Source organism: Lutra lutra, chromosome 3 (assembly GCF_902655055.1).
Source record: "Lutra lutra chromosome 3, mLutLut1.2, whole genome shotgun sequence".
Taxonomy (NCBI): domain Eukaryota; kingdom Metazoa; phylum Chordata; class Mammalia; order Carnivora; family Mustelidae; genus Lutra; species Lutra lutra.
In genome coordinates, this window is record NC_062280.1 from 188787855 (window position 1) to 188815075 (window position 27221).

At 49.7% G+C, this 27221-nt stretch overlaps 1 protein-coding gene across 1 annotated transcript in view; it reads right to left on the reverse strand.

The window, feature by feature from the left end:
- The window catches only part of STK24 (serine/threonine kinase 24), a 113349-nt gene extending 87451 nt beyond the window's left edge, over window positions 1-25898 (reverse strand). Inside the window, exon 1 of the mRNA XM_047720276.1 lies at window positions 25771-25898. Coding sequence (XP_047576232.1) covers window positions 25771-25812 — 42 coding nt within the window. The 5' untranslated portion in view covers window positions 25813-25898. The remainder of the gene's footprint in view (window positions 1-25770) is intronic.
- Window positions 25899-27221: the final 1323 nt, after the last annotated feature.

Genomic DNA, 27221 nt, shown 5'->3' on the forward strand with positions numbered 1-27221 from the left:
AATACCAAATACCGTGCTGAGGTAATAAAGAGGATGCCCAAAAAAGGACCTGCTTCGGACACAAAAGGATTCCAGACCCTGAGCCAATGGTAAGTTTCTCCTTAAAATTATCTTCTTTCCAGTACTCAGTTCTCCGAAGGGAGTCAGGGAGGTAACCTCTGGGAGGTCCCCTCCTTAAGGAAGCTGTCCCGCTCCTGTCCCACAAGAGGTGGCACGTGGGGCCAGGCTGGGTCGGGAGGAGCTGGTGAGCGTGAGGGCCTGGGAGGACCGGGGCTCGCAGGGCTCCTGCCGCGCCAGCTACTGTCCTCCCACCAGCGAGAGGGAATGTCATCCAGAGTAAATGTCATCCAGACCCTCAGCAGGAGGAAGCTTCAGGCGAACAGGCGCGCCTTTAAAGGGCTGCACCCAGCAGCGAACCATCCCCTACCGGGCACCGGGAGACTCAGTCTCCAGTGCGGCTGACTGGTCCAGATAAGCGCCGCACGACACAAAAGCTTCCTTTTCCTCCGAGTCCTCCTCAGTCCTCTGCTCAAGGAGAACAGCACGTAAGGCAGACTGGCCAAGGGTGACCGTTCGGGCACTAACTCCCCATCCATCACGCTGACAATCGTGCCGACAGAGACCGCAAGGAGACTCGCCGAGGAAGAAGGCAAATGAACGGCATGTTTACGCCTCTCTCCACTGATCCACACTGGAGGTGATGAAAGGAGAAGAAAAGTCCATCTACAAGGAAACTAGGGAACAGCCGTAGCCCTGAAGACTGCCTGCCCGATGCAGTGACTCCTGAGCCCAGCTGTGGGCAGAGGAGGGCCCCACCCCTGGCTCGCTGGGCCCCGGCAAGAAGCGGCTTCTCCAAAAATGAGATGCTCTAGGAAGGGCGGGGGCTGAGGCTGTGAGCAGGACTCTGGGGTGGCAGGGCCCTCCTCACGTCCCCAACCAGGGAGAGAAGCCCACCGCAGGGGACGGCAAGTCACCTGAAGGAAGAGCAAGCGGAGGCAGGAGGGAGCTCACCCCTGGCCTGGCGGACCTGGTGGGCAAGTGGTCCAGGGGAGCACCCGTGTCCCTGCACCAGCCCTGGTCCCGGGCAGACGGCAGGGACCGACAGAACCCGCCCCTCGGAGTGCTCCTAAGGCAGGAGGACCCGTGCAGAAATGCCACTCAGCAGAGCAGGCGGAACAAGCAATACACCAAGCAAAGGGCTGAAGGAAAATGACATGTCATCCCTACAGAGGACTTCGCAAGGGACCGGGGAAAGGTTCCAAATACTTCCTCTTGACTCAGAGAAGCTAGAGGGGTGGCGTCTGGAAGGCTGCATCACTGTATCACACACCTGGAACCAGCCTGACACTGCAGGAGAACTGACTGGAATTTTAAATTAAGTTCAATTAAAAAAAAAAAAACTAAATTAAAATCAGGACACTCTCATGTTTTAGTCCCCCCCCCCCAAAAAGTAGCCACCACAGTTGAAGATAATAAAAGCCATGCACATAAACATCACGTTAAAAGCAGAAAACTCAAAAAACTGCTGCAAAAAGGACAGGGAGAACAAACACCATCTAAAAATGAAGGACTAAAAAGTTGCAAGTGATCAGAAAGGACGAGCTCCGGAAGCAACAAGGACTCCGTGTGCGTGTGAGCTCCGGAAGCAACAAGGACTCCGTGTGCGTGTGCACGCACCAACAGTGCCTAAAACTGAAAGTCAGGAAATAAAACTCCCACTTCTAGTGCATCCCAAGGAAATAACTAGATAAGGATATAGATTCATATAGTCATTGGCATTTTCCTTTTTTCCTTTTTTTAAGTTGCAACTACCTAAGCAGATATCCATGTAGGATTAGTTTCAGGAACTGCTCTGTGGCTGTTCAATGAAATACCCAGCAGCCGCTCCGTATGATGATCAATCATCGACGCAGAGAAGTGGTCCGCCGTTTCACAGGAAAAAGCACATTATGGGACGGGTACATTCAGATGGTTCCATTTTTGCTGTGTGTGGAGGGGGCAGGTACATAACATACATTCACCGAAAACTGCTTTAGAAGGATTTTACACTAAAATAATAACAAGTGGTTATTTATGGGTTTTTAATTGTTTTTTTTCTGCATTTTCCCAATTGTTACCAATGAGCTTATTTTACAAATTTATACTAAGAAAAAGCAGAACTGTAACACTTCCATTTTTTTTTTAAGATTTTATTTATTTATTTGACAGAGAGAGATCACAAATAGGCAAAGAGGCAGGCGGGGGGACGGGGGAAGCAGGCTCCCCGCGGAGCAGAGAGCCCGATGTGGGACTCGATCCCAGGACCCTGAGACCACGACTTCACCTGAAGGCAGAGGCTTTAACCCACTGAGCCACCCAGGCGCCCCAACACTTCCATTTTTAATGAACACATTTTATGAACACATTAATGAACACAGTAAAGAACACATTCCAATTTTAATGAACACATACAAACATGACATACACTGAAAGACTCTTTTTTTTTTTTTAAAGGCCAAACTGACTTCAGGAAGATCTTAAGTTTATGGTCCCAAATTCTTGGCTCAAACCATTCTGGCTGCAAAAGGTCAGTTTTCAGACATCTCTAATCCATTACCCTAAATCAATCTGGACAATGATCAAGAAGCTAAAAGCGGCAAACGTGCTTCTGTAATAGATTAAACATCCTGAACTGTTATTATACCAAACACTGTAACTACTGCATTTCTGTTAAACAATTCTCTCCAGAAGAAGAACCAATAAACAAAACCAAAATACTAAAAGAGATAAATCATCTGGAAAAAAACTTAATTTCTGCTGTATTTGCATTTATTTTTAAGCCCGTTTAAATTTTCTTCTGAAGCTAAAAAGGAAACATGGAAGTTTAAAGAAATTGGAAAAATCACAGGGATTTCTTAAAATACGGATGTGATTCAATACTCAAAATCTTTGTCATCCTAGGTTTCACCAAAGAATGAAAGAAATCGCTTCAATGTGCAAAATCATTCAGTTTAAAGGACAGCGTGTTTCATTACATGTGGATCTGCACTTTCAGCCAGAGAACAAGGTCTGGCAGAATAACGCTGGTAGGGGGGCTGGGCGATGAGTACGATGCCCCTTTCTAAAGGGCACCTGATAGAGGGCAGGCCCGCACGGGGCCCTGATCACCCCATCCCACAACACCGGGTTCTCCTACCAGATACGCCCCAGATCCCAGAGGGTCATACACAAAAAGACCCTCTGCTGTCAAAGGCCTACTGACCTTCTTCCCACTACACGTTAAATACCGGAGTAACTCATTTTACAAAAGACTTGCTGTTATTTTTGGTTTTGCTTTCTTTTAATGACGAATATCATCAGATCTGTCAAAAAGCCTGAACATGGAGGAGATTGCTGCAAGGTGACCAATTTTGCCAAGAATCAGGCAAACAGAGACCTTCTTCCACTCACTGGCCAACTGAAGCGCTCACAGGGAGCAAAGGCCTCAGTAACTCGGTGTCTACCTGCCGTCCTTCTCCTTGGCCTCCTTTCACCCACCCCAAAGACGGGCAGGCAGCTCCTCTTCCTAATTATCGCCCACAACAGGTCTTCCTACCTCCAATCCCAGCAATGCAGGTGGCACAGCCTCCATCACGGGATGTCAGACTCCTATCTCTTGCTTCCAAAAAGGGGTCGACAGAGAATCAAACAGCCGCTCAAAAAGAGCGAAGAAGATGGGTTTTCTCAACCGGAAAGGGACAGAACGCATAACTCTTCACATTGCCACAGGAAGGCTTTTAGAGTCATTCCCACCTTGATCTCGGAGGCCCTCTAACGCCTCTGCTCCCCTTCTTCCTAGACTTAGTTAAGGCATGAATTTTTTTTTTTTATTTTTTATTTTTTTTATTTATTTGACAGAGAGAGATCACAAGCAGACAGAGAGGCAGGCAGAGAGAGAGAGGGAAGCAGGCTCCCTGCCGAGCAGAGAGCCCGATGTGGGACTCGATCCCAGGACCCTGAGATCATGACCTGAGCCGAAGGCAGCGGCTTAACCCACTGAGCCACCCAGGCGCCCCAAGGCATGATTTTTTAATGCTGAAAATATTTAGGGGCAACTGGGTGGCTCAGTCAGTTCAGCGTGTGTGCTCGGCTCAGGTCATGGTCCCGGGGTCCTGGGATCGAGCCCTGTGTTGGCTCCCTGTTCATCGGGGAGTCTGCTTCTCCCTCTCCCTCTGCCCCTAACCTGGCTTGTGCTCTCTTACTCTCTCTCAAATAAATAAATGACAGATTTAAAAAAAAAAAAAAGAAAGAAAGAAAGAAAGAAAGACAATATTGAAAAGATCATACATTTTTTTTTAAGTGAACAGAGAGGGGCACCTGGGTGTCTCCGTCATTAGGCGTCCACCTTTGGCTCGGGTCATGATCCCAGGGTCCTGGGATCAAGTCCCACATCAGGCTCCCTGCTCAGTGGGGAGCCTGCTTCTCCCTCTCCCACTGCCCCTACTTGTGTTCCCTCTCTCACTGTCTCTCCCTGTCAAATAAATAAAATCTTTTAAAATTAGTAAATTAATTAAATTAAATAAAAGTGAACAGAGAGCGGGCTGTGTTGTTTTCCCAGTATTTGTACTGACTCCTCTTCACGGACTCCTGCACAGGTAGGCCCCAGTGGAGGGGGAAGCAGGAGGGGAAGGGGGAATCTTTCATTGCAAATCACTGTTTCCTCTGCAAGGCCCCCATACATATTCAGCTCTCAACCCAGAAACCTTGGCCTTATTACCAACTGTGCAAACTGAACAAATGCAGGACACGTACAAGTCACCTTCTCTATACCTCAGTACCACAGCCTCAATCCCGAATCCAATCAAATACCCCAATAAACCCATCCCAGACGGTGTTTATTCTCCATACCGAAGAGTGGGCTGCAAAGCGCTCAGAGGAGGTGAGGCCGTTTGTGGGGCTGGACACCAATTTCTCCCTTGAGAACCGAACAGAAAACCCTCACTCTGCAGTCCAGGAGGCAAACGCACTGGAGAACCACAGCGTAAAGAAGATGATGCCCACGGCCAGACGCCGGTGGGTTCAAACCCATGTCCGTTTCTTACTCATTCCTTGCCTCTGCTGGCCCAAGTAAAAAAAAAAGACAAATGCGTACATATACAGCTTTCCTGAGAACAATATACTGAAAGTTTTCTAACTGGCATATAACAAATGTTCTCGTGTTCCCATTACCGTCTGACCACGGTAAAACCACACGCATAGTGGCGGCTGGAACGCAGACGACAGGCACACGGTCAATTTCAACTAAAGGCCGGATATGGGAAGATAAATCACAGGAGCGTCAAGGCGCTGACCCGGCCCCAGGGTTCGGCCTCAGATCACACACCAGCCCTGTCCACGCGCCACGACTCCCGCTCAAGCCACCGCTTTCTCTGAAAACCGAATGAACGACTTCATCTACTTCGTCAACTATTCCATCTACCGTCGGACCTTCCACAGGGATCCGGAGCGCTCAGCGAAGCGCCCCCCACCCCCCCCCCCAGCCCGGGCGGGCCCCACAGGGGTCACCCGGCAGGGGCCTCTGCAACCGGACTGTTAACCCAACTCCACCCGCAACTCCGCCCCGAGACGGTGCGACCACACGCTGGGACGCACCAAGGTTTCAGGTTAAGGGACCTTTTCACGCCAACCATCTGAAGCGTCTTCAGCTCCTCACAAACCAGCGGAGGGCCCAGCTTACCCCTCTCGGCGGAGGACCCCGACGTCGCCGTCGGAAGCTCCGTCGTCGCGCTGCCGCGCGCGCCGTACCGCGGCTCTCGCTCCGCGGCGGCCGGCCTCACCCGCCACAGAGGGGTCTTCGCCCTACGCGTGACCACGCGTCGCTGACACCGATAGTCGTCGCCGACTGAGGGGACTGTCTCAGAGAAGGCAAACCTTCCTTGTTTCTTCTGCCTTTGATTAAAGAGGAGCTGCCTCCTTCCCTCGCTGCGGCTCCTCCGCCACGGGTAACCGTCCCCGAAACCCATCCGCGCCTCCCCACACCCTGGCCCCCCGGGAAAGCTCCCGGCCACAGCCAGCCTCCCCCCAGGGGAAGCCCGCCCAAAGCTCTTGGCTCAAAGGTAAAAACACTCACTTATATGTTTGTTTGTTTGTTTAAGATTTTATTTATTTGAAAGAGAGAGAGAGAAGGAGGGAGAGCACAGAGGCAGAGGGAGAAGCAGGGAACCCGAAGTGGGGCTCGATCCCAGGACCCTGGGATCATGACCGGAGCCCAAGGCAGAAGCTTAACCCACTGAGCCCCTCCCCAGGCGCCCCCTGCAGGGTATTTTTGCTTAGTTCCACAGGCCCTAAGCACACAAAATAAAGCCAAACCATCTGTACAGCGCACCGTGCTTCAGTGTGCATTTAGCCCAATTTAAAAAAAAATTAAGAACAAACCATTCTTCTGAATCAGGAATGAAGACTAAGGTCAACTTTTAAAAATGTAATATACTGGGGCCAGCCTATAGAAATCAAGACCTACCTAGGTTTCCATCTCTCCTTGCTATCTGTCCCTCAAGCAAGTAAGAGATAAATTAAGAAGCCACCAAAGTCACTTCAGGTCACTGCTGCATAATCTGGATGATCCAATCCATTAAGGAGACCCCACCAGACTTGAAGCCCCCAGACTTCACCTTTCTTTTTTTAGCACTTTTATCCTATTCCAAACTGAAATCTCTCTAATACCTTTTCCTTCTCATTTTCTCAGGTAGGAAGGAAAAACATTAACCTAACTGATCTACACCAGTTATCCCAAATTACAGCCAATTCCATGACAAGATCCTATCTGCCTGGAATGCTAGCACCTTAAAGAACTACTTAGATGTATGCTCAAATGCCACCTCCTCCAGGAAGGCTCCTTTCTTTTCATCCACTTTGATTAGTATCACCCTGTACTCTGGGTGCTTGTTGGGCTGCCGGAATGTCTGCGGGCAACGGGCTACGAGAGCATTAAGGACAGCAGGCAAACCTCATCTACTTCCCCGGCCTTTAGCAGGGTCCTTGAAACATGGCAGACATCCAGTCAATCTCTGTTGGTTGAAGAATGAGTATCATGTCTCATCAGGAGTATTGAAAGCACTTAAGTGCTGGCAGAAATTGGATGGCTTAAGGGGTCTTGGTTAGAGGTTGGTGACATTTCCGATAGAACTGCTGTGATAAGGAGGAAAAAATAAATGGAATTCCCAGCCTTCTACTTCGGTTCTCAATGTAGAAGAGTGAACAACCCTTTGCAATTAAGGCAAACACAGAATCCTTACCCTCAACATTAGTTACCCCGGGGGATAAAACCATACAATTCTGTACTGTTTGATTTTTTTTTTTTTACAGTTAGTTATGTTTACTTCTATAATATTTTAAATTAAAATTTGTAATAGCTTGTTTTTTTAATGGAATCTTTACGTTACTCTAGGGGGATTGGAGGGGGAAACCACGTGCAGTTAATTTTTCCCTCCTTACAATTCCCAACAGCCTTCCACAGGAGCTGGGTTATAGGAAAGGGTTCAGACCCGAAGGACCAAACTGGTGTCAGACACATGAGAGATGCTAAGGCCAGGTCAACAGTGTGGGGCAGCTCTGCGGGGCCTCAGCACAGGCAGAAGTCGGTGGAGTTGGGGGGCTCTGAAGCCTAAGAGCACCTATTTCAACTCTGGGGCGAGATCGCCTTCTCCTTCCCCTTCCCCTTGACCCAGCTGGGAAAGGACAGGAAGACAGAAATTTTAGGGATCTAAACGAAAAGGAGAGCTACTCAGAGGAGGTGCGAGGCTCCCCTCGCGTTCAGTGCAGATACACGCTTTTCAACTCCACAGTCTCAGAACTGGAGGAGCAGGGAGCCAATGACGAGCTGTGGTGGGAGGCCCTACTAGAACCTTCCCTTGCGGGGCACCTGGGTGGCTCAGTTATTGGGTGTCCGGCTCGGGTCATGGCCCTGGGATCCTGGGATCGAGCCCTGCCTCAGGCTCCTTGCTCATACCCTCTCCCACTCCCCCTGCTTGTGCTTGTGTTCCCTCTCTTGCTGCCTCGCTATCAAATAAAATCTTAAAAAAAAAAAAAAAAAACCTGATCATTTAAAAAAAATCCTCCCTCGTCTGGTTCCTGGATGGCTGCCAAGAGCCACTAACTTCTCAAGACATCATTTGGGATATGTGCACCCCGAGAACCCCAAGTGCACACAGCTTTCATAAGGACAGAGACCAAGGGCAACCAGGCTCCCCTGCACCAAGAGAAACTACTCTGGTCAAGTCAGAGAGTAAAAAAACGGGAGGAAAAATGGTGTACAGGTAAAAAAATATTCCAGTAGAACCAAAAGGACATGTTTTTAAAATACCCTCACTGATTTTCTGGGCAGTGAGACTCTTCTGCACACTGTAAGGGTGGACACATGTCCTCACATATTTGTTAAAACCAACAGAGTGTGCGACAGGGGTGAACCACGTGACACAAACCACGGACTTCGGATGATAATGAGGCATTGATGTAAGTTCATCGATCAGAACCAATATAATCAGGGGCGGGTTACTGACAGGGGCGGGGCAGGGGGGTGAGAATATACAGAAGTCCTCGTACCCTCTGCTCAATTCTGTTGTGAACAGGAGTATCCTCATTGCTCCAGGTACCGCCCCCAGAGAGCCCACATCGCCCCAAGACCCGGGACACCCACAGCTCTTTACCAAGCACAACGGGCCCTTCCACTCCAAGTACGGAAATTAGCTCTGGCAAAACCAGTGACGCAAACTCAGCAGCTCCCATCTACCCCAAGTTTTAGGAACTGTCCTCTCCACGCCCCCAAGTTATTTAAAACATCCTGCTTCTTGGAGAGTAACTGGAAGTAAATCAACAAGATACAACTCCAAAATCCATTTCTTGTCAAAAACCAGTGCTTTGGCACGCTTCACATGTGCACACACTGAAGAAAATGATTGCAACAGCGCCATCGCCCAACACGACCCACCCCATCACTGCCTTCCTTCTTCCTGACTTCCTCCCGGTTGGACTGGGTGCAGTCAGGCGCTCAGCAGGGACCTCCGCTTCAACCTTCTGTGCTAAACGAAACCTCACTTGGTCGAATTAATCTAGAGGCTTCCACACCGATCTCTGCAGGTGTAACCAGACCAAAATGTCTGAACGTCCTCATTAAATTCTGCTCTCCAGCTCACTGGAAAGCTGCTTTCTGATCCACTTCAGCAGTCACATCCAGTAAACCACCCATGAGAGAGATTCGGGGTCAAAAGTCAGCATATTTTGAGGACTAGGTACTTGGAGTTCTGGCACAGGATTTAACGTAATAAAACATGTGTCAGAAGAAACACCCTGCCGCCCAAGAGACTAGGAGCTGCTCTCGACTTCAGGACAATCAGCTTGTGAACCCTGCCCCCAGGGAACAGACTAACACCCACCCCTCCGCCCTGGGGCCTCAGACCGCAATGCCCTGCTGCGGGGCTGGCAGAGCTCCGAGCACGGCTCACAGGGAAGAGCAGGCAGGCGGAACGTCCAGGCGCCCGGAAGCAAGATCCGACCCGGGCTCCTGGCTTTTCAACACCCTCTTCACCGTGCTCACGCCTGTACTGCTAACCACCACTGATGACCTACTTATTAGTAAGTCCCAGCTTCCGTCCCTCCTCACCCGGACCCTTCCCCCAAGCTCCAGACCCAGATGGGAAACCACCTATTCTTCCCTCCACCTACATTCCAGAATCTGAAATAGACACAGATCTCCTACCTCGCCTCCACAGGCCGATCATCTCAGTGGCCCCTCCATTCATTCGCCCACAAGCCCAAGCCAGAACCCTAGAGGCTCCCCTCAGACCCCTCTCTCCCTCCACTGCCACCCCTACCAAATCCAGCCCATTCCACCTACCCTCTGGAATCCCTCTCCTTCTCCCTACCCAGCCACTGATGCCCCAGTCCAGTCCGCCTAGTGGCACACCCAGGGTGGCAAGGGTCTCCTAGCCCAGGCACCAGGCAAACTGTTAAAATCCAAACCTGGTCTCCATCTGCAGCTGCAAACTTTCCTGGGAATTTTGCTTTACCTAATAGGCTGCAGCCCAGACCACTCAGCATGGTCCTTTAGGATCCGGTCCCTGATGACCTCTTCAATTCCTGTCTCTTGTTCTTCCTTTCCCTTTCATGTCGAACAAAACTGAATTCCCTGCACTTTTCCAAACTTCATGCTATTTTAGAGGAAAAAAAAAAAAAAACCTCTTACGATTTTGAACACTCTAATCTGTCTAGATTCTTTTTGCCTTTAAAAAATCTTCTAGAACAGAGCTCAGGCATCATTTTCTTGATCGATTTTCAAAGTGCCACCTCTGGTATTTCATTACTGTCTCCTCTATGCTACCTCTGTGCCTTACACTCCTGCAGCTGCCTTCGTCCCACCGACCCGGGCTCACACACATGCCCCTGCTATCAGGACACCCGCCCCCTGAGGAGAGGGCTTGGCATCTGCCTTCCAGATTCCAGCAGCAGCAGGCACGGGGCGTGGCACAGACACTCTCTCCTACACAGGCCTTCAACCTTTCACTGCCTGATACTCTGTATTTTAGGTATTTATTCAGAGCAACACACTTTCTTCCTGGAATCAATGACTACTACTTATACATCAACTAGCAGAGAGGCTTTTCCAAATGTAGCTAAAATTGGCTTTAAAAGAAGAAGTCAGAATTTTAACTGGGAATGACTGAAACCTGCTGCCACGGATGCGGTCAAGAAGCCTCACACCAGAGCCACGGTACCAAGAAGGCCTCCACGGGTGGAGAAGACAAGGACTGGGGATGACAGGGAGGGCCAGCAACCTGCCAGAGCCCCCTGAGCTCAGCAATGCTGCCCGGGGCCAGCCCTAGACCAAGAAAAGGAAATAAAATGCTTCCTTCTCCCCCAGCCCTCTTACACCAACTGGCTTCCTGCCTCCGGAACCAGGAACGTGACCCTTAAATTGTAGGTCGGTGAGGCTTTTCTAGCCTAGCCTCACAACTTAACCACCATTTCTAAACTCGTTTCTAGATGAAAACATGCCGGACTTCTGACAAACTTACAAACCAAATTTGACACGCACTGGGGCAATGTCCATATTTTAAACTTTCTCTCTGACACATGAGAAATTTTGCTTCTGCTTGCGACAAACGGTAACAGTGGTAGGATCCTGGCACTAAATTATAATCAAAATATTAATATAGCCCTTATAAATGTTTCTGTTTTATGCAATACTACAAGCCAAGAGGCCAGTCGACACTTGCCGTGTTTCAGCTATAAATAGCAAAGACCTTGAGCCACAGGGTCTGACAACACTTCCTCCCCCTCAGTAATTGCGCATCTATCCAACAACACTCATTTCTGTGTCTGCGCTCACAAGAGCTAAACAAATAAGGATGATCAATTGTACAATAAAGAACAGTTTTTAAATCTGAATGAAGAGAAAAGGCCAACAGGTTCCAGCGGAACTCCGTAATGCTAGATTCTCCGATCACTGCCTTCTAGTTCTCAAATTTCTGTATGCAGGAAAATGTATGTATGGTAGAAAGTCGGTCGTTACAGGTCCATGTCCCTTATTCAAGGTTCCAAAACCCCCAAGTCTCTAAGAAAACAAGTTTTTCCTAACTCCTTTGGAGGAAAGATTGACGCTGATCTGAAACCAGCCGGCAGGACGCCGTGAAGGGATGGGGGTCGATTCCCAGTCTTGGTGCGGAAACTCAGCCCGTGGTGCCCCCCGCCCCCCCCCCCACATGCAGCCAGCAAGGCAGCCCGCCCTCCACACCCGTACCGTGGAGGCCCACAGTCCCTCGCTCCCGTATGCACCGTGCACGGGAAGAGCCATGGATATAGGGCCTCTGGTACGTACTCTGAAACTGCTAAGAGCAGGCTGGTCCTGTTCAGGCGTGAAGGTTCATTCGGAGCAGTAACCTCAACTCACAATTATTTGCACCTCTCCAGTCCTGCCAGTTTCCCAGCTACCTACAACTTTTCATTACAGCAAAAGACTGAAAAGAAATACACACAATAGAAAAGCTATTCTACAACTAGAATACTGGGGCACCTGGGTGGCTCAGTCGGTTAAGCATCTGCCTTCAGCTCAGGTCATGATCCCAGGGGTCCTGGGATTCTGGGATTCTGGGATCCTGGGATCCAGACCTTGGGGGGGGGGGCCCTGCTCAGCAGGAAGCCTGCCTCTCCCTCTGCTACTCCCCCTGCTTGTGCACTCTTACTCTCTCTGACAAATAAATAAAATCATTAAAAAAAAAAAAAAAGCTAGAATACTTATCACATAGATAAAGTGTTCACCTGAAGAACAATTAAGAAGAACACAGTACAGCCCGGCAGACTTCCTGCTGCTGTTCATCCTCCTCGGGGCCCAAGGGGTCGCTTCCCTGGCTAACTAGAGGAGGCCCAGAAAGGAGAGAGGTTCTGCCATTGAGTTACCACTTACACTGGCCCATGCGCACGTGTGCAGGTGCTCACACACACACACACAAACACACACGCATACGTGCGCCCAGTCCACGCATAGCGTCCTCTGTTTGGGACACAACTCAGCAGGGGAAGCGGAGCCCAGCATCCATCTGCCATCCCACTGGGTGAGCGGTCTATAGCTTATCAATGTAAGCAAAACAATTAACCACAAAGACTCATGAACAACAGTAACAGTGATGAATTACTGTTTCTTTCTCCAAAAGCAAGACAAAGTGGCAAGGTTACTCTGTCCAACCAGCAGAGGTGAAAAGGATAGGGGGTGGGCTGAGAAACCTTTGCTCCACATACACAGTAATCCATCCAAAGGGAGGGATCAAGCAGGTCGTTGACAAAACTGCTTTTCAACTCAAAACTGTTCTAAACTAGGGGATCACTTGAAAATATGACCCCGCTTCAAGCCTAAGCAGAGAAGGAATTCTGTCCCACGATACCTCTGGTCACACCCCGGGCTGTGGCTCTCCAACTGGGAGCGTGACAGGAGAGTACCACCACCACCACGCATGCCCGCGTTGGGGACAAATTCAAGCAGCCCGTGTGAGGACACTGAGGTCAGGAAACGCACCCAGTTTCACTTCACAGCAGCACCTCACCGTTTCTTGAAGGAGAAAACACGGAGGGAAGCCCTCTAAATGACACAAACTCTGTTTTTAGAAAGACCCCAGAGTCGTCACTGACTAATGGAAGAGAGGAGCCCAAACCTCGAAACTGCCCTTCCTGACACAGTCCATCTCCTAAATCCGTTTAATACACCATTTACCCTATATTGGACAAAAAAACATATTAAAAAAAAGCTCTGTGGGGCGCCTGGGTGGCTCAGTGGGTTAAAGCCTCTGCCTTCGGCTCAGGTCATGATCCCAGAATCCTGGGATCAAGTCCCGCATCGCATCGGGCTCTCTGCTCGGCAGGGAGCCTGCTTCCTCCTCTCTCTCTCTGCCTGCCTCCCTGCCTACTTGTGATCTCTGTCTGTCAAATAAATAAATAAAATCTTTAAAAAAAATAAAAATAGAAAATAAAAAAGCTCTGAAAAATTACAAGACTTAAAAAAAAAAAAATCAAGACTTCTTCCTTCCCCCCAAAACCACCCTCAAATAAGCAAGTCAGATAAGGCTGAAGTTTAGCTAATCACAGTAAACTCTAATAAAAGACTGCTAATATAGAAATACAGATTATTTTTCAAATTAAAATCAAATCAACTATTTATACATAAAAGCATAAAACCTCTGAGATCCCAAACATAACAAAGTCTACTGGCCTGGAGTATTTTTCCCAGTTCACACATATATGTATATCTTCAGTGTCAAACAGAACAAGTGCAAGAAAAGAAAATCAATTTTGCCCAAAGAGAACCCATTCATTTCATAGCTATCCCCCCTCCCCAGCAAGGGATATCCTGCCAGATGAGCAGGTTCCGGGAGGCAGGAGGAGCGGAGAGCTGACCAGCGAGAAGGACTGAAAAGCAGTACAAGCTATCCGGTCACAAGCAACCAAAGGCTCCCTAAGCAGGGAATGAGTTGGGACAGTTAAGTCATCCTCACAACCCTATGGAAAATGATCACGTTCAGGACTTCTGTTCTGATTTGGTGTTTCCCAAAAGAACCGTGGAATGCTAATTCTAAGAGATGCAGTCCTTACAACCTAAGGTTCTGACATCAAAAAGATACAGAATACACATCTTCCTTTATTTCCCAACAGATTTATGATACCTGCTAAAATAGTTAAGGCTCTAACAAGTCTCAAAGAAGCCCAGTCAATTCCCAAAGTTATACCCATGGTTCCAAAGTCAGTCTTCTGAAATGTAAGTCATAAGTCTCAAGAATTGTCTTTTTTTTTTTTTAAGATTTTCTTTTTAAGCCTCCTCTACACCCAATGTGGGGCTCGAACTCATGACCCCAAGATCAAGAGTTGCAAGCTCTCACTAGCAACAACAGACAAATTATGGAAAAAGCCCACCCATACGTCCACCAACTGATGAAAGGATAAAGAAGATGTGGCGTGTAAACACAATGGAATATTACTCAGGGATCAAAAAGAATGAACGCTTGCCATCTGCAACAACACAGAGGGAACTAGAGGGTATTATGTTAAGGGAAGTCAGAGAAAGACAAACACCGTACGATTTCACTCACATGTGGAATTTAAGAAACAAAACACACGGACGTAGAGAAGGGAAGGAAAACTAAAATAAGATAAAAACAGAGGGAGGCAAACCATAAGAGACTCTTAAGTACGGGGAACAAGCTGAGGGTTGCTGGAAGGGAGCGGGGAGGGGAGATGAGCTAAATGGGCAGTAAGGAGGGCGCATGATGTAACGAGCACTCGGTGTTACACACGCTGATGAATCACTAAATTCTACTCCTGAAAACAACGCCGCACTGTATGTTAACCAACTTGAATTTATGTTATAAATAAATAAATAAGAAAAAATGAAAATCCGAAGTGGTGAAACCCCAAAAAAGAGCTGAGCTGCATGCTCTAGTGACGGAGCTGGCCGGGCACCCCAAGCATTGATTTTCCATTGAGCTTTCTAGCTTTCATTGGGCATCGCTAGAGTGTCCCACAGTGGCCAGCAACAGGGATTTAAGGATTTTTAATTCTCCAGTTTAATGGTTTTCAAATTGTGGTCCCTGAGGCAGACACACAGCTGGAGAACTTGTTAGTGTCCATCCCAGACCGACAGCCTAGCAGTCTACAGTTCATGAAGCCCTCCAGGTGATGAGGAGAAATGCTAAAACTTCGAAACCACTGATCTGACTATGGGTACCTTCTTCAGCTATTCTGGCAACAACGGAAAGGCAGTAAGAGGCCCCCGAAGGCCCCAATCCCACTGGAGGGGAAGGCCAAGGGCTCAGTAGAGGGACTGGGGACCAGAAATGGGGAAAACATCTTAATGTCCAAGTCACCACCCCCCACAGCCACAATCACACATTTTGGGAAGCCACTTAAAAATAATACCAGAGCAGGAACAAAATATTTAAAAGTAAAAAAAAAAAAAAAAAAAAGTGGGAATACAAGTGCCCAAAATACCACCTCCTACTGGGCTGGTTTCACAGAGGCTGGAAGCACACTGTGACCCTTAGGGACACAGGATCCCATGTGGCAGGACGGGGCAAGGGCAGGACCTGAAAGGCTTGGTAGGAGGCATTCTGATGTGAGGGAAAGCACTGCCAAATCTGGCACCCGATGTCAGAGCTCTCACCCCAACAGGGCTGTTTTCTAGCTGAGGGGCCTTGGTTAAACTTCCTAAGCCTCTGTTTTCCCACCTGTAAAATGGGTGTAAGAGCCCCTCCACTTGGGCAGAAGCCTCGAGGACTGCCTAAGGGCAGAAGCAGCCCACCAGCACCCTCCCCTTGGGAAGAATGTAATAAAAGTTTGTCCTACTCCTTCAAGGCTTCCCTCCACTACAAGCAACAAATATTTGTTTTCTCAACTCAGCAAAGCGAAAGGCACCTTTACTTCTCCCACTTATCTATTCTGGTAACACAGAGGAGCAGAAGGAAAAAGAAAACCCGCCTACCACGAGGAACGGCTAAGGAAGTGAGTAACTCTTTGTACTTAACATAATTCTTCTCTTTTCAAGATACCTCTTGAGAAACATTGGGCACAATGAAAGTGCATCAAACACAAGGAAGCTCCCAGAATGTTCAAACAATGCCTTTCCTCAGCTGGCTCTCAGTTTACCCCGAGTTCAGGTAGCAATTTAGCAACTGTAACCACACTGCATGGAACTTCAAAGTTATCCTACGAAACAGTACCTAAAATAACTGTTAACCACAACCTTGCCCCCCCAAATTCAGGATGATCTTTCACTTTCACTCAATGATTTATTACTGCAAGTTTCTACTCCCCCCCCCCCAAAAAAGTACTTTGCTCCTAAGTAGGATATCAGTTTAAGGTCCTATCCCACAAGAGCAACCTTACCTGCTTAGATACACACCTGAGCCGTGGGCTCATAAATGCTGAGGCTGCACACAAGGCTGCACACGGCATGGGACTTGCAGAGACCCCCACGCCACGGGCCTCCGTCCACAGCATGCAACCCCCTGACACACGGCCAACTGGCTCCGCCACGTGTCCGCCTGAACACCGTGGCGAGCTATCAGACAGCTGCTGTGCACCTGCGCCTGGGTCCTGCACTGACCACCACGGAGCCAGTGGCCAGGGCTGACGCTGCTCCAGGCTCCCCATCTCCAGAAGCACACAGTCCATTCCAGGCCGGGGCTGAGCCCCCAAAACATACATCAACTGAAGAAGACGTTTCTCCAAAGAGATACTATGAGGCTTCAAGAAATGGTTCTGTGCCCACATGACCTTGAGACTAGCAAATGAGACACAGAATGGAGAAAAACAGGTTCTCAGCTCAAGTTACGAAAGTGGAGGTCACAGATAGAGATATGTAAAAAACAGGCATGGATTTATATGGTCGCTGACTAACAGAGAGAAAAGAGAAGGCACCATCTCCTGAAGGGAACGAGGGTCTGAGGAGCCCTTCACCGGGCTCGGGCTCAGGCACCTGGAGAAGACCTGACCTTGGAATTCAAAGCGTACTCATTCTATTCTGTACCAGCTGAAGCAGGGGCATCCAGGCAGAAGGCTGAGCGTAACCTACTCTGGACAATCCTGAAATCCCAACAAACCAGAACAAAGGGAGTTCTCTAAGGTTAAACCTCTGCCTGCCAGGAGGGGAGAAAAGACCAAAAGCAATGAAATTCCAGGAGTGGGAAGAAACATGGGGGAGGGAGGGGGAGGACAGGCTAAACTGGAGATGGAGAGAGCGCGAGCCAAGCCCATTTGCAGCCTGAATCCGCAGAACTCAGGAACCGGCAGCATCTAAAATAAGGATGGAAAGTCAATTAACCAAGTGGTTAGACACCCCAGTGGCCTTCCCGCTCACAGCCTTCCCAATCAGGGCAACTACTGAAATCACAGTTCCTAGAAAGGAAGCTGAGGGCTCCTGGAGGAGGACAGAGGCGGGAGTTAAATAACGGGGCACCCACACTCAGTCCTTCCCCTCCCTCCAGCGCTTGGTGCACATCCAGCTTCAGGTCGCAGATGGGAAGAGAGAGCAGCAGGGGGAGCACCAGCGTGGACAACAAGGGGTCCAGACCAGAGCAGGTCAGAAGCTTCTCCAAGAAGGGGAAATGTATAAAAGGCTGAAAGAAACCGACATCAGCCAGTCGTCACCTCTCCCATCTGGGAGAAGCACCCGGTATCACTGAGGTTCACAAAGCTCCAGTCAAGGACTCAGATTTCCGACCAGCATGGTTGTTCCCCACTCTTAAAGAGGAGCGGACATTCAAGGGTGGCCTCTAGCATTAGAAATAAAGACCATGACCAACAAGAGGGGACAAAGGGCCTTGGAGGAAGAGAATCTATTCTGGAGGAAGGAAACATAACTGCAATTAACATACCCAGGGGGATAAGAGCAAATATTTCAACTGAAATAATGAAAGAACATTCAGAGAACCAAAAAAGACCTCTTAGAATTTAAAAAATTAGAGCAGAAACACTCATTAGAAGAGCTAGAAAAAAAAAACTAAGAGTCTTCCAGAAAGCCAAGTAAGCAAGACAAAGAGAGAGCAACCAGGTTTAAAAGGATAAAACTCTTTGAGGACCAGTCCTCAATGGAAGGTCCAACATCCAAATAATAATTTAAGAGAGGGAGACCACAGAAAAGACCTGAGCTGCCCGATTATAAGGGCTTACTGAGTACCTGTCACAAAAAAAAGACCCGCATCATGACAAGTTATTGTGAAAACCGAGCTCAGGAAGAAAAAAACTCAGATCCTATTAGGTTCAGGAAGAACAAAACAACTCACACACGCAGAATCCTGTACTGGCGTGGCACTGCAGACTTGACCGGTGACAACGAAGGCTCAAACACAGAGAAATGCCTTCAAAATCCTGGAGGAAAATAGTTTTCGCCCTATGACTATAGCCCATGCCAAAACATTAATTGAGAGGAAAAGAAATGTTCAGATTATCTATGACCTCAAAGAACCTATCTCCCATGTACCTTAGTCACAGGAAGGCACTGCAAGATACGCCTCGCCAACACAACGGTGTGAACCCAGACATACAATGACAGGAGACACAGAAAAAGAGGTGGTCCAGGGCAGCACGAGGAGTCCCACCTTTGAGCGCAAAAGGTGACAGAGGCCGTGAGCAGAGTGCTAAGGGCAGACGACCACCAGTCCACTCGGGAGCGGCTCAGAAGGCTCACAGGAAGATGTCTCCAAAAAGGGGACACCTGTCTGCTCGACCTGAACTTCGGAAAACATTTCAATAACTTCTGTGAGCTTTGGCTGAGTAAGTTATAAATACTGCCACAGACTGAACGTCTTGTGTCCTCCCCAAATTCCCTCGTTGAGACCCAGTCCCCTCTGGGATTGGTATTGGGAGGTGGGGCCTGTGATTAGATCATGAAAGTGGAGCCCTTGGGATTGGGACAAGTGTCCTTAGAGAACATAGAGGGCTCCCACACCCTTCTGCCATGGGACAGACCGTCCATGACCCAGGAAGAGCTACCCTCAGCAGACAGAGAATCTTCCAGAGCCTCCATCTCGCCAGGCTCCAGAACTGTGAGGAATCAACGTTTGGTGTTTAAGCTACCCATTCTCTGTACGGGACGTTGTCACAGCAGCCCAAACTAAGGCAATTACATTATTTAAAAAAAAACTTTCAGAGAAGATTTGAAAAGTTATCCCGGTTTGGTAAAGGGCTGGGCTAGCATGTCACCAAAGTCACAAGGAGACTATGCCGGGGAGAGGGAAGAGAGGGACCTGTGCCCGAGGCAGCCAAGAACGAAAGCCTCTTCTTCAGAGTCCAAAGTCCACACACAGATCCTGCCCTAAACTAGGAAAAAAGCAGCAGCAATTTTTTAAATGTTCTTTATAAAGTAGAAATAACAACAATTAGCTAACAGAGATCAAAGGGGGCTGCCTTTGGGGAGGAGGACATGGGAGGCAAGGGGCAAGTCACGGCTATCCTTCCAAACAAACCTTATAAGGCCATATGACTCTTTATGCTCAACCTTTTAAATAAAAACTAAGCAAAAATCCTAAATAATTAAAACAAAGAATCTGGACCTATATGGTCGTTTCAAGTCTCAGGGCCTTTTAAAAAATCTTTTTAAAAATAGGAAGAGGCTTAAAATAATAGGAAGATAAACACCCGCTACATGTTTCGTAAGCATTAATATAAAACTCAGAATGTTCCCACGATTTATTCAGATACCAGCGGGCGCTGCTCAGATAAGGTTCCCTGTACTGACCGTGACCCTCAAGAAAATCTAACAACCCTCAAGAAAACATAATGGAAGGTCTCTAAAGTCAACAATGCTGTCCCCAGGGGTATGCACATACAGTGCCTTTGTAATCCACAATCTGGGGTGTTTGTATACCTTGTAGCAAGCAAAGGTACATTTTTTTTTTTTTAAATCTGAATCTTGGAAATCAGGGAGCCATTTGGGTTTCGGAAACTCCATACTCTATAACCACTGAGCGACCCAGGCGCCGTCGTTAAGCATCTGCCTTCGGGTCAGGTCATGATCCCAGGGTGCTGGGATCGAGTCCCACATGGGGCTCCCTGCTCGGCAGGAAGCCTGCCTCTCCCTCTCCCACTCTCCCTGCTTGTGTTCCCTCTCTTGCTGCATCTCTGTCAAATAAATAAAATTTAAAAAAAAAAGGAAAACTCCATACTCACTCCACAGCCAGGTGTTATGTTAGCCATGTTTTTTTTTTCTTTTCCCCAAAGCACTGGGCCCTAGGAGTTTTTTTAAAAACATACTGCAAAAATGTGAATTATGGGAAATGACTGGTCCAAGGACACCAGATGACTCTAAACAGACACACAGGGATAACGGTGCAACCTCTATTTCCTGCACTCCCTCCGGCTACAAGGTTCCAAGGTTCCCTGAACGATAACAATGCTGAGCTGAAGCATAAAAAAAAAAGCCACAGAAGGGCTGGCTCAGTGTGGCCCGTTTCCTGCAGGTACGGAATTCCCAAGCAGGCAACTCTGAATCACTGGGAGATGGCTCCCAAGGCAGTGCCAAGTGGCATGTTTCTCCAGAGATCCTCTGACTCCTTGACCCTGGCCTCAGCGTGCCTTAAAAAAGACTCCAGGAAGAAGCAGCAGCTGCCAACAGGCTCATTTCTGCAGTGACTCCTCACACTGCGTCTCGTACCAAGGTCTTAGAAATACCCTTCCACGGGCACGAAGTGGGCGAGCTCCGCTCTACACATGAGAACAGCGGGAAGAGGACTGTGAAGTTACATCACACACAGGAACGAGAAAGCAAGGATGGCTGCCACCTGCCCGTAACTACCCTGGGGGGACACCGTGCTATGTCGGCAGCCTAGAAAAATCTAACCTGACCAATTTTGACTTGAAGGTCATTTGGTTCTATGTGAAATCCTACCAGGACCGTTCCCATAGCTGGGCTTACAACCAAAATGTCCTACACTCCTTCAAGTTATATTTAAATGGGTATTTAAGAAAACATACTTAGCCTGTCAAATAAAAAAAAAAAAAAAAAACAGACTTAGGCAACTAACAGTAACAGAAAACTGTGCCTTTACTTTCCTTATTACTCTTAGCATAGAACAGCAAAAAAGCGTCAAAAGCCAGGGAGATGGGAGATCGTATTAAAAAAAAGAAGAAGAAGAAGAAGAAGAGTGTTCAATGTTCACTGAGAGTTCAAAATTACCAAGGTTTGAAGTCAATCTGCTAAAAGCTCCACCTGAGGGGCGGGCCCCTGGCTTGGCTCAGTCCGTGGAGCATGAACTCTTGATCTCAGGGCTGTGAGTGGATCTCGGAGCTCCACGTTGGGTGGAGATCACTTGAAAATCAAAAATCTTGAAAAAGAAAAAAGTCCACCGTGGCTATCCTGCTGGCACTTGAACCTCCAACCACTCGGTTTTGTCTGTCCCGACTCTCACCAGCCTGGGGTTCCTCTCACTGCCTTCCAAGTGGCAGCCAGCCAGCCCCAAGATCCTACTCCTTCCACCTACAGCAGCTAAGCAGGACTCCTAAAGTTCCTGACACTCAGTGCTTCCCTACCCCAGCCGGAGCGCAGGCCCCCTTCCCCAGCCCCAGCTGCCCCTCCAGCTCTGAGGTCCAGGCTAGTCCCTGTGAACCTGCTTTTCCAACCCCTATGTCGGGTGACCACCCAGATCACAGCCCTTGCTAGGCTGCTGACTTCCTGGGCACGTGGCCCGCCGAGGTCCCCACCCACCCCTCACAGGTCCTGGCACCACACTCCGCAGAGGCTCCCCATCTCGTCCAACATCCTCAGACCCCAGACCCCATTCCACACTAAAGCATTTTGCTCAAGGTGTCTTCAGAACCTCAATCTCCCAAATCCCAGGCATGTCCACACCCCGCAACATGCCAACCTTTCCCCAGGGTGCAGATGGCAACAGGCTGAACATGGAGAGGCCTCTTCCATGGAAACAGGAAAAAAAAACGATGGCAATGCGACACAAACAAACAAACAAAAAATCCAAGAGCACCGAAGCCACAATTAAATGCAGCTGTCCTTCTGTTTTCCTTCATTTCCCATATTTTTAAGGGTACACAGGTTTCCCCAGGGCAAGCAAGAGCACTTGAGGAAAGCTCCCAACCATGTCCAAACGAGGCTGTTCAACGCTCCTCTCGTAATCCCCACCTAAACGGACATTCTCAGCAAAGGTTAGTCTCTCCAATCAAGGAGAATAGAGAGGGAGAGAGGGGGACAGGATGGCTTACCAAGTAGAAACTAAGTTTCCCAGCTATTCCTCTAAACCCTCTTGTACTTTCAAATAGGGAAATATACTAAATTAACGACATCCTCAAAACATGCTAAGTAACTCAGCTGTCCCACACATGGGACATACCAAATTCAGTATTTTTCAGACTTGGATCAAACCAGTCAGCTGTGAAATCAATTTAATGCTGCAACCAGCCTTTCTTTCTTTTCTTTCTTTCTTTCTTTCTTTTTTAAATAAAAGACATCACACAAAAGCAGGACATCACAAGTAGTGAGGGTCAGGGCTGTCTCTTAAAACTTCTGTTTCAGATCTTGATGTAAAATGTACTTCTTACGCGGGTCACAAACCAAAAAAGCTTGGAAGCTGAGACGTGACCAATAAAAATCTGCAAGAGAAACTTATAAACCGAAACCTAATTCTTAAATTACAACTTAAGCAAACTAAAAGCTGGCCAGTGTTCCCACCGCCAACTGAAGCTTTTCTTCAAATCTGAATTAAACTGATTGAAACAACAAATGTTCAAGGACACGGAGTACATACATCCCCAAATCAACCTAATTTCTATAAGTCTATTTGTAGTTACTACATTCAGTTCATGATTTTTTATTTTCTCCCCTATGTTAATAGGAAACTGGGATGTGGGAGGTAAAAAAGGAAAGGCCCCTGACAACCTTCATTACACATTTATTACAAATATTAATTCATTCGGATATACAGTCCTCTACCCCTTACCTAGGACCTGGCATATAAATGTTCAATAATAGTTCCTGGTCAAATAAAGTATCAATCTTGTATTCCTCATTTAGCATAGTTCTTCGGCAAACCCAAAGTGGAATTTAAAAAACCTTTAATGTTTGCAAAAGTTATATTAAAGCAACAGTACACCATGATGAGCAGAAGCACAGTCTGGGAGACAGGAAAAGTTCTGGTTTCAAATCACACACTTCCCAGCTCATATACTCCCTCTCCTTGGTCAGTTCAATAGTCTCTGTTGGCTTTCACATCCAGAAGACAGCATAAATAACACCCATACCTCCAGAGGCACCAATAAAAGTCTAGAGGCATAAAAATGATTTGCAAGACAACGAAAAGATGGTGTTTATATGAAAATGTCCTTTCAGGCTTACTTAAGTATCTCTGATACTTAAATTCAGGCCACCTGAATTCACTCTGCTGTCTTTCTGAAATTTTTACCCCAACTCTTTATAAGCCCTGTTCAGAAGATGAGAGGGGAACAAAAAAAGTCGGGGGGAGTGATTGGAAGTATCAGGACAGGACACAGAAGGGTTAGCGGAGTCTCTTGCTTTATCCTAGAGAACAGTCAAAAGCAGGTGTGACTTTCATTTAATTTAACCCATAACTTTGAGGAAAGGCTACCGGGCTGGTAACAACTGCTAATTCAAAGGAGAAAAATAAATGTGCCTGTTGTTTTTCTTCTTGGGAGAAGGGAGAGGAAAGGAATGTTCTTCCCCAAATGGCACACTAAACACAATTACAGTTTGTAGATGGACTTAAAGACAGGAGTGCTGAAAGCCACCTTTTACAGCTCCCTGCCCCCAACCTATGACAACTGAAAATCTGGAGGTCTCAACCAAACAAAAACAGTTCCCATGAAATGTAAATTTACATCCTCTTTCCAAGATTTCCACCCATCCACTTGAGGGGAAAAAAAAAAAAAGTGAGGACAGAAAACGTTGAGAACAGACACCACCACCTGGAGACCACCTGATACCATCTTCAGGGCACCAGCCAACAGGGCTCTAAGTACCGCCTCAAACTGATTCACTTTCCACGAAGGCCTTACACTCCACCGTAAACTTTAAGTGAGGCATCCGTACTAGATTACAACCTGATTAACACGGTAGATGTCAGTCTAAAGGAAATAACTGATAAAAAAAAGAAAAAAAAAAAAAAAGTTGTTCAACTCAAGAGCTTCTTCTTGCTCTAGGGCTCAGGAATCATTTTCACCCAGTTCACCGTGCCTTTCTGCCTCTCCATTCAAACCAAAGCGAAGCAGGAACTTTAATACCAAGAAACCACATCTGATTTTTACCTAACAGTCTGCAGAAGCTTAGGTTTTAAATGAGTGTTGAGTTTAAAAGCTCTTTAAATGAGATTCAAGGGCAGTTTTCTTCAAGTACACTCAAGATACTAATTTTGACTGTTATTCCTTTATTAAAAAAAAAAAAAAAAAAACAACCCTCAGGATAAAAATCTGGTAGCTTTTGTGTTCCTATTTTTTATAGATTTTAAACCTGAACAATGAAATCCAGCTTTCTTTTTAAGGTTAAAAAAAAAAAAAAAGGTGGGGTGGGGTGGGCCGTATGACCTGCCACGGGAAGACCGATCAGATTCAAGCCTCAGCCCTTAAGATGCCAGGCCCAAACACTGCACTTCTCAGCCCTAAAGAGCAAGGGAAGACGAAAAAAGTGGGCCGGCGGATGTATGTAAAATGACAAATAAATCCACTTGGATACCGTGGTTGTTTTTTTAAAGCTCTTTATGTTCACTAGCTCAACTAAACCGGGAGAACAAAACTTTAAAGACATACTCCCACTGTATCATGAGATTTCAATCCCATTTCCTATTTTGCCACCATTTGTGCGCTTACAAATATGACAAATTAACCAGGGCCAAGTAGTTTTGTTTTCCAAAGGGCTAAAAACAGTCCCCAAAGGCGAAAAAACTCTAATGCTAGCAGGCACATTTGAAATTCAACCCCAACACACCCCCCCGCCCTCCGCCAAATCACTGGTTAAGCCAAGATGCCACAAAGTATCAACAGAGAGGTTTACGGGGAAGGAACTCGTCTGGATCCAATCAAGCGTCCAAGTGAAAACCCAGTGTCCCGAGATCCGGCGGGTCAGCGTCGGCTCGGGACACTGGAGTACATGCTGTCCGACTGATTCCTCCTTCCAGAAGGTTTACACGCTCGCACTTTCCCCTCAGTTGGCACCAGAAGGAAAGGCGCGCAGCAAATACGCTGGGAGTGGGGGCTGGCGGTTACACCTTCCCTCACCCCGCCCGGCCTCCTCCGCCCGGCCGGGCCCAGGACGAGTCGGGGCGCGCCCGGGACTCCCCTCCGGCCTCTCAACTTTATCTCCTGCTCGCGGGGAACGGGGCCTCCGCCGCCCCCCGCCTGCACGCAGGGCCCAGAGACCCGGTCGGGGCCTCCAAGGGCATTTCCCCCCATCACTTCTCCCGGGGACCCGGCGGGCGCCGGGCCTGCAGCTCGGAAGGCGTCGTGCGGAGAGGGCGGCGGGGAGGACGAGGCGGCCCGCTCCCCCACATCCCTGCCAGACCCCCGCGGCCCCCCGCCCGCGAGGGCGCCTCCAGGCCGCGGCCCCCCACATCCCTGTGCCCACCCCCAACCCCGGTCCCCGAGCCCCGGGCCGCGGCGCGGGGCAGGGGCGCCCTGGGGGCTGGAGCGCCGCGCTGGAGGCCGGCGCGACCCCGGAAGGGGCAGCGTGTGGGGGGGGGCCGTGTTTACACCGCCAAGTTCCCCGCTTCCGCCCGGGGCCGCGCATCCCCTCCCTCCGCTCGCGGCCCGGCTCCTGCTTACCTGCATGCCTGGCAGGCCCGACTGCACCGGGGAGTGAGCCATGGCGGCCAGGACGGCCACTTCCTGGGACGGGACGGCCGGGCCGCGGCGATCCGCGCGGGCGACGAGGCCCGCGGGCCGCGCGCAGCCCCGGGGCGGCGGGGGCGGCCGGCCAAGCCCGAGTCCGGCTTCGGCGGGGGCCGGCCGGAGTCTGAGGCCACCCCAGCCCCGGCGGGTCCCGGGCGGGGCGGCGGGCTCAGCTGCGGGCGGCGGGCCGCGTCTCCATGCACCGCGCCGGGGAGGGGCTGCGAGAGGGGCGCGGGGACTCGCCGCGAGCTGCCGCTGCCGCCGCCGCTTCTGCTGGGCGGGAGCCTGGCGGCCTTGGCCCGCGCGCGCTGGCCGCCAGGAGCGGGAGTGGGCGCGCACAGCCCGCCGAGCCCGCGAGCGCCGAGCCCAGCGCGCCCCGCCCCGGCCCGGCCCCCGCGCCCGCCCCCGCGGCCCGGCCGGGGACCCCGCCCCGCGCTTCCGGGAGGGGGAGGAGGCTCGCGGCCGCCGGGCGCCCTAGGCCGCAGCCGCCTGCGCCGCCGCCTGCCGGGCGGGCGGGGGTCCTGGCGGGGGTCAGAGCGCCTCCCGCGGGCCGCCTCCCGCTGCCAGCCGGCCGAGCGGAGCCGGGAGGCGGCCGGCGTACGAGTGCAGGGAGGGGGCCTCAGCCCCCGCGCCGGGCGAGGGGAGGAGGGGACTGAGCCGGACCTGGGGTTGGCAGCGTGCCCAACCCCCCCTTAGTCTCGCCGCCCCCCACTTCCCCCGCGTTCTCGGCCGGAGTCCGGCGCGCAGGGGGGCCGGGCGGCGAGGGAGCGGGGAGCGCCAAGTCCTCTTCCTGGTCCAAGCAAGCCCACCCCGCTCCGTCTGTCCCCAGGGAAACGGGCTCCGGGCGACCTCCCCGAGGGCAGACGCTAGGGCAGGGGGACCTCGGGAGGGAGAATGCCCAGAGGGTCCCCGGTCCGTGGCCAGTTCCAAACTACCAGGGCGGAGATTCTTCGGCTTCTGGGTGAAGTTCCCCACCCACCCTAGGAGGAAGCCGGGAGGGGAGAGGTCGGGAGCTGTTCACGCTCAGCTCAGTGTTTCTACTGCTTGAAAGCAGCCCCACTTGAAGGCTGAAACTTAACGAAGAAGTGAGGAGGCTGCACCCCACCATCTCCGAGCCCCAGACCCAGGCGGCAGCGTCCACCCAGAAGAAAGGGGAAAATGGGGGGGGGGGATGGAGGGGACAAGGAGGAAGGGAAGACAATGGAAGGAAACCGTGTCTAGACTTATCCCCGGCCCTCTCTCGGCCTCTCTTTTCGGCCGCCTGCAAAAGCTCCAAGTCCCCTCTGGGGACCAGTCCTGCCTCTACCTTTGAGTCACCTCTTCTCCAACAACAGAGGAAAGAAGCTCCGGAAAGTATTTTACTTGAAGGGGACAGTGGCGGCCAC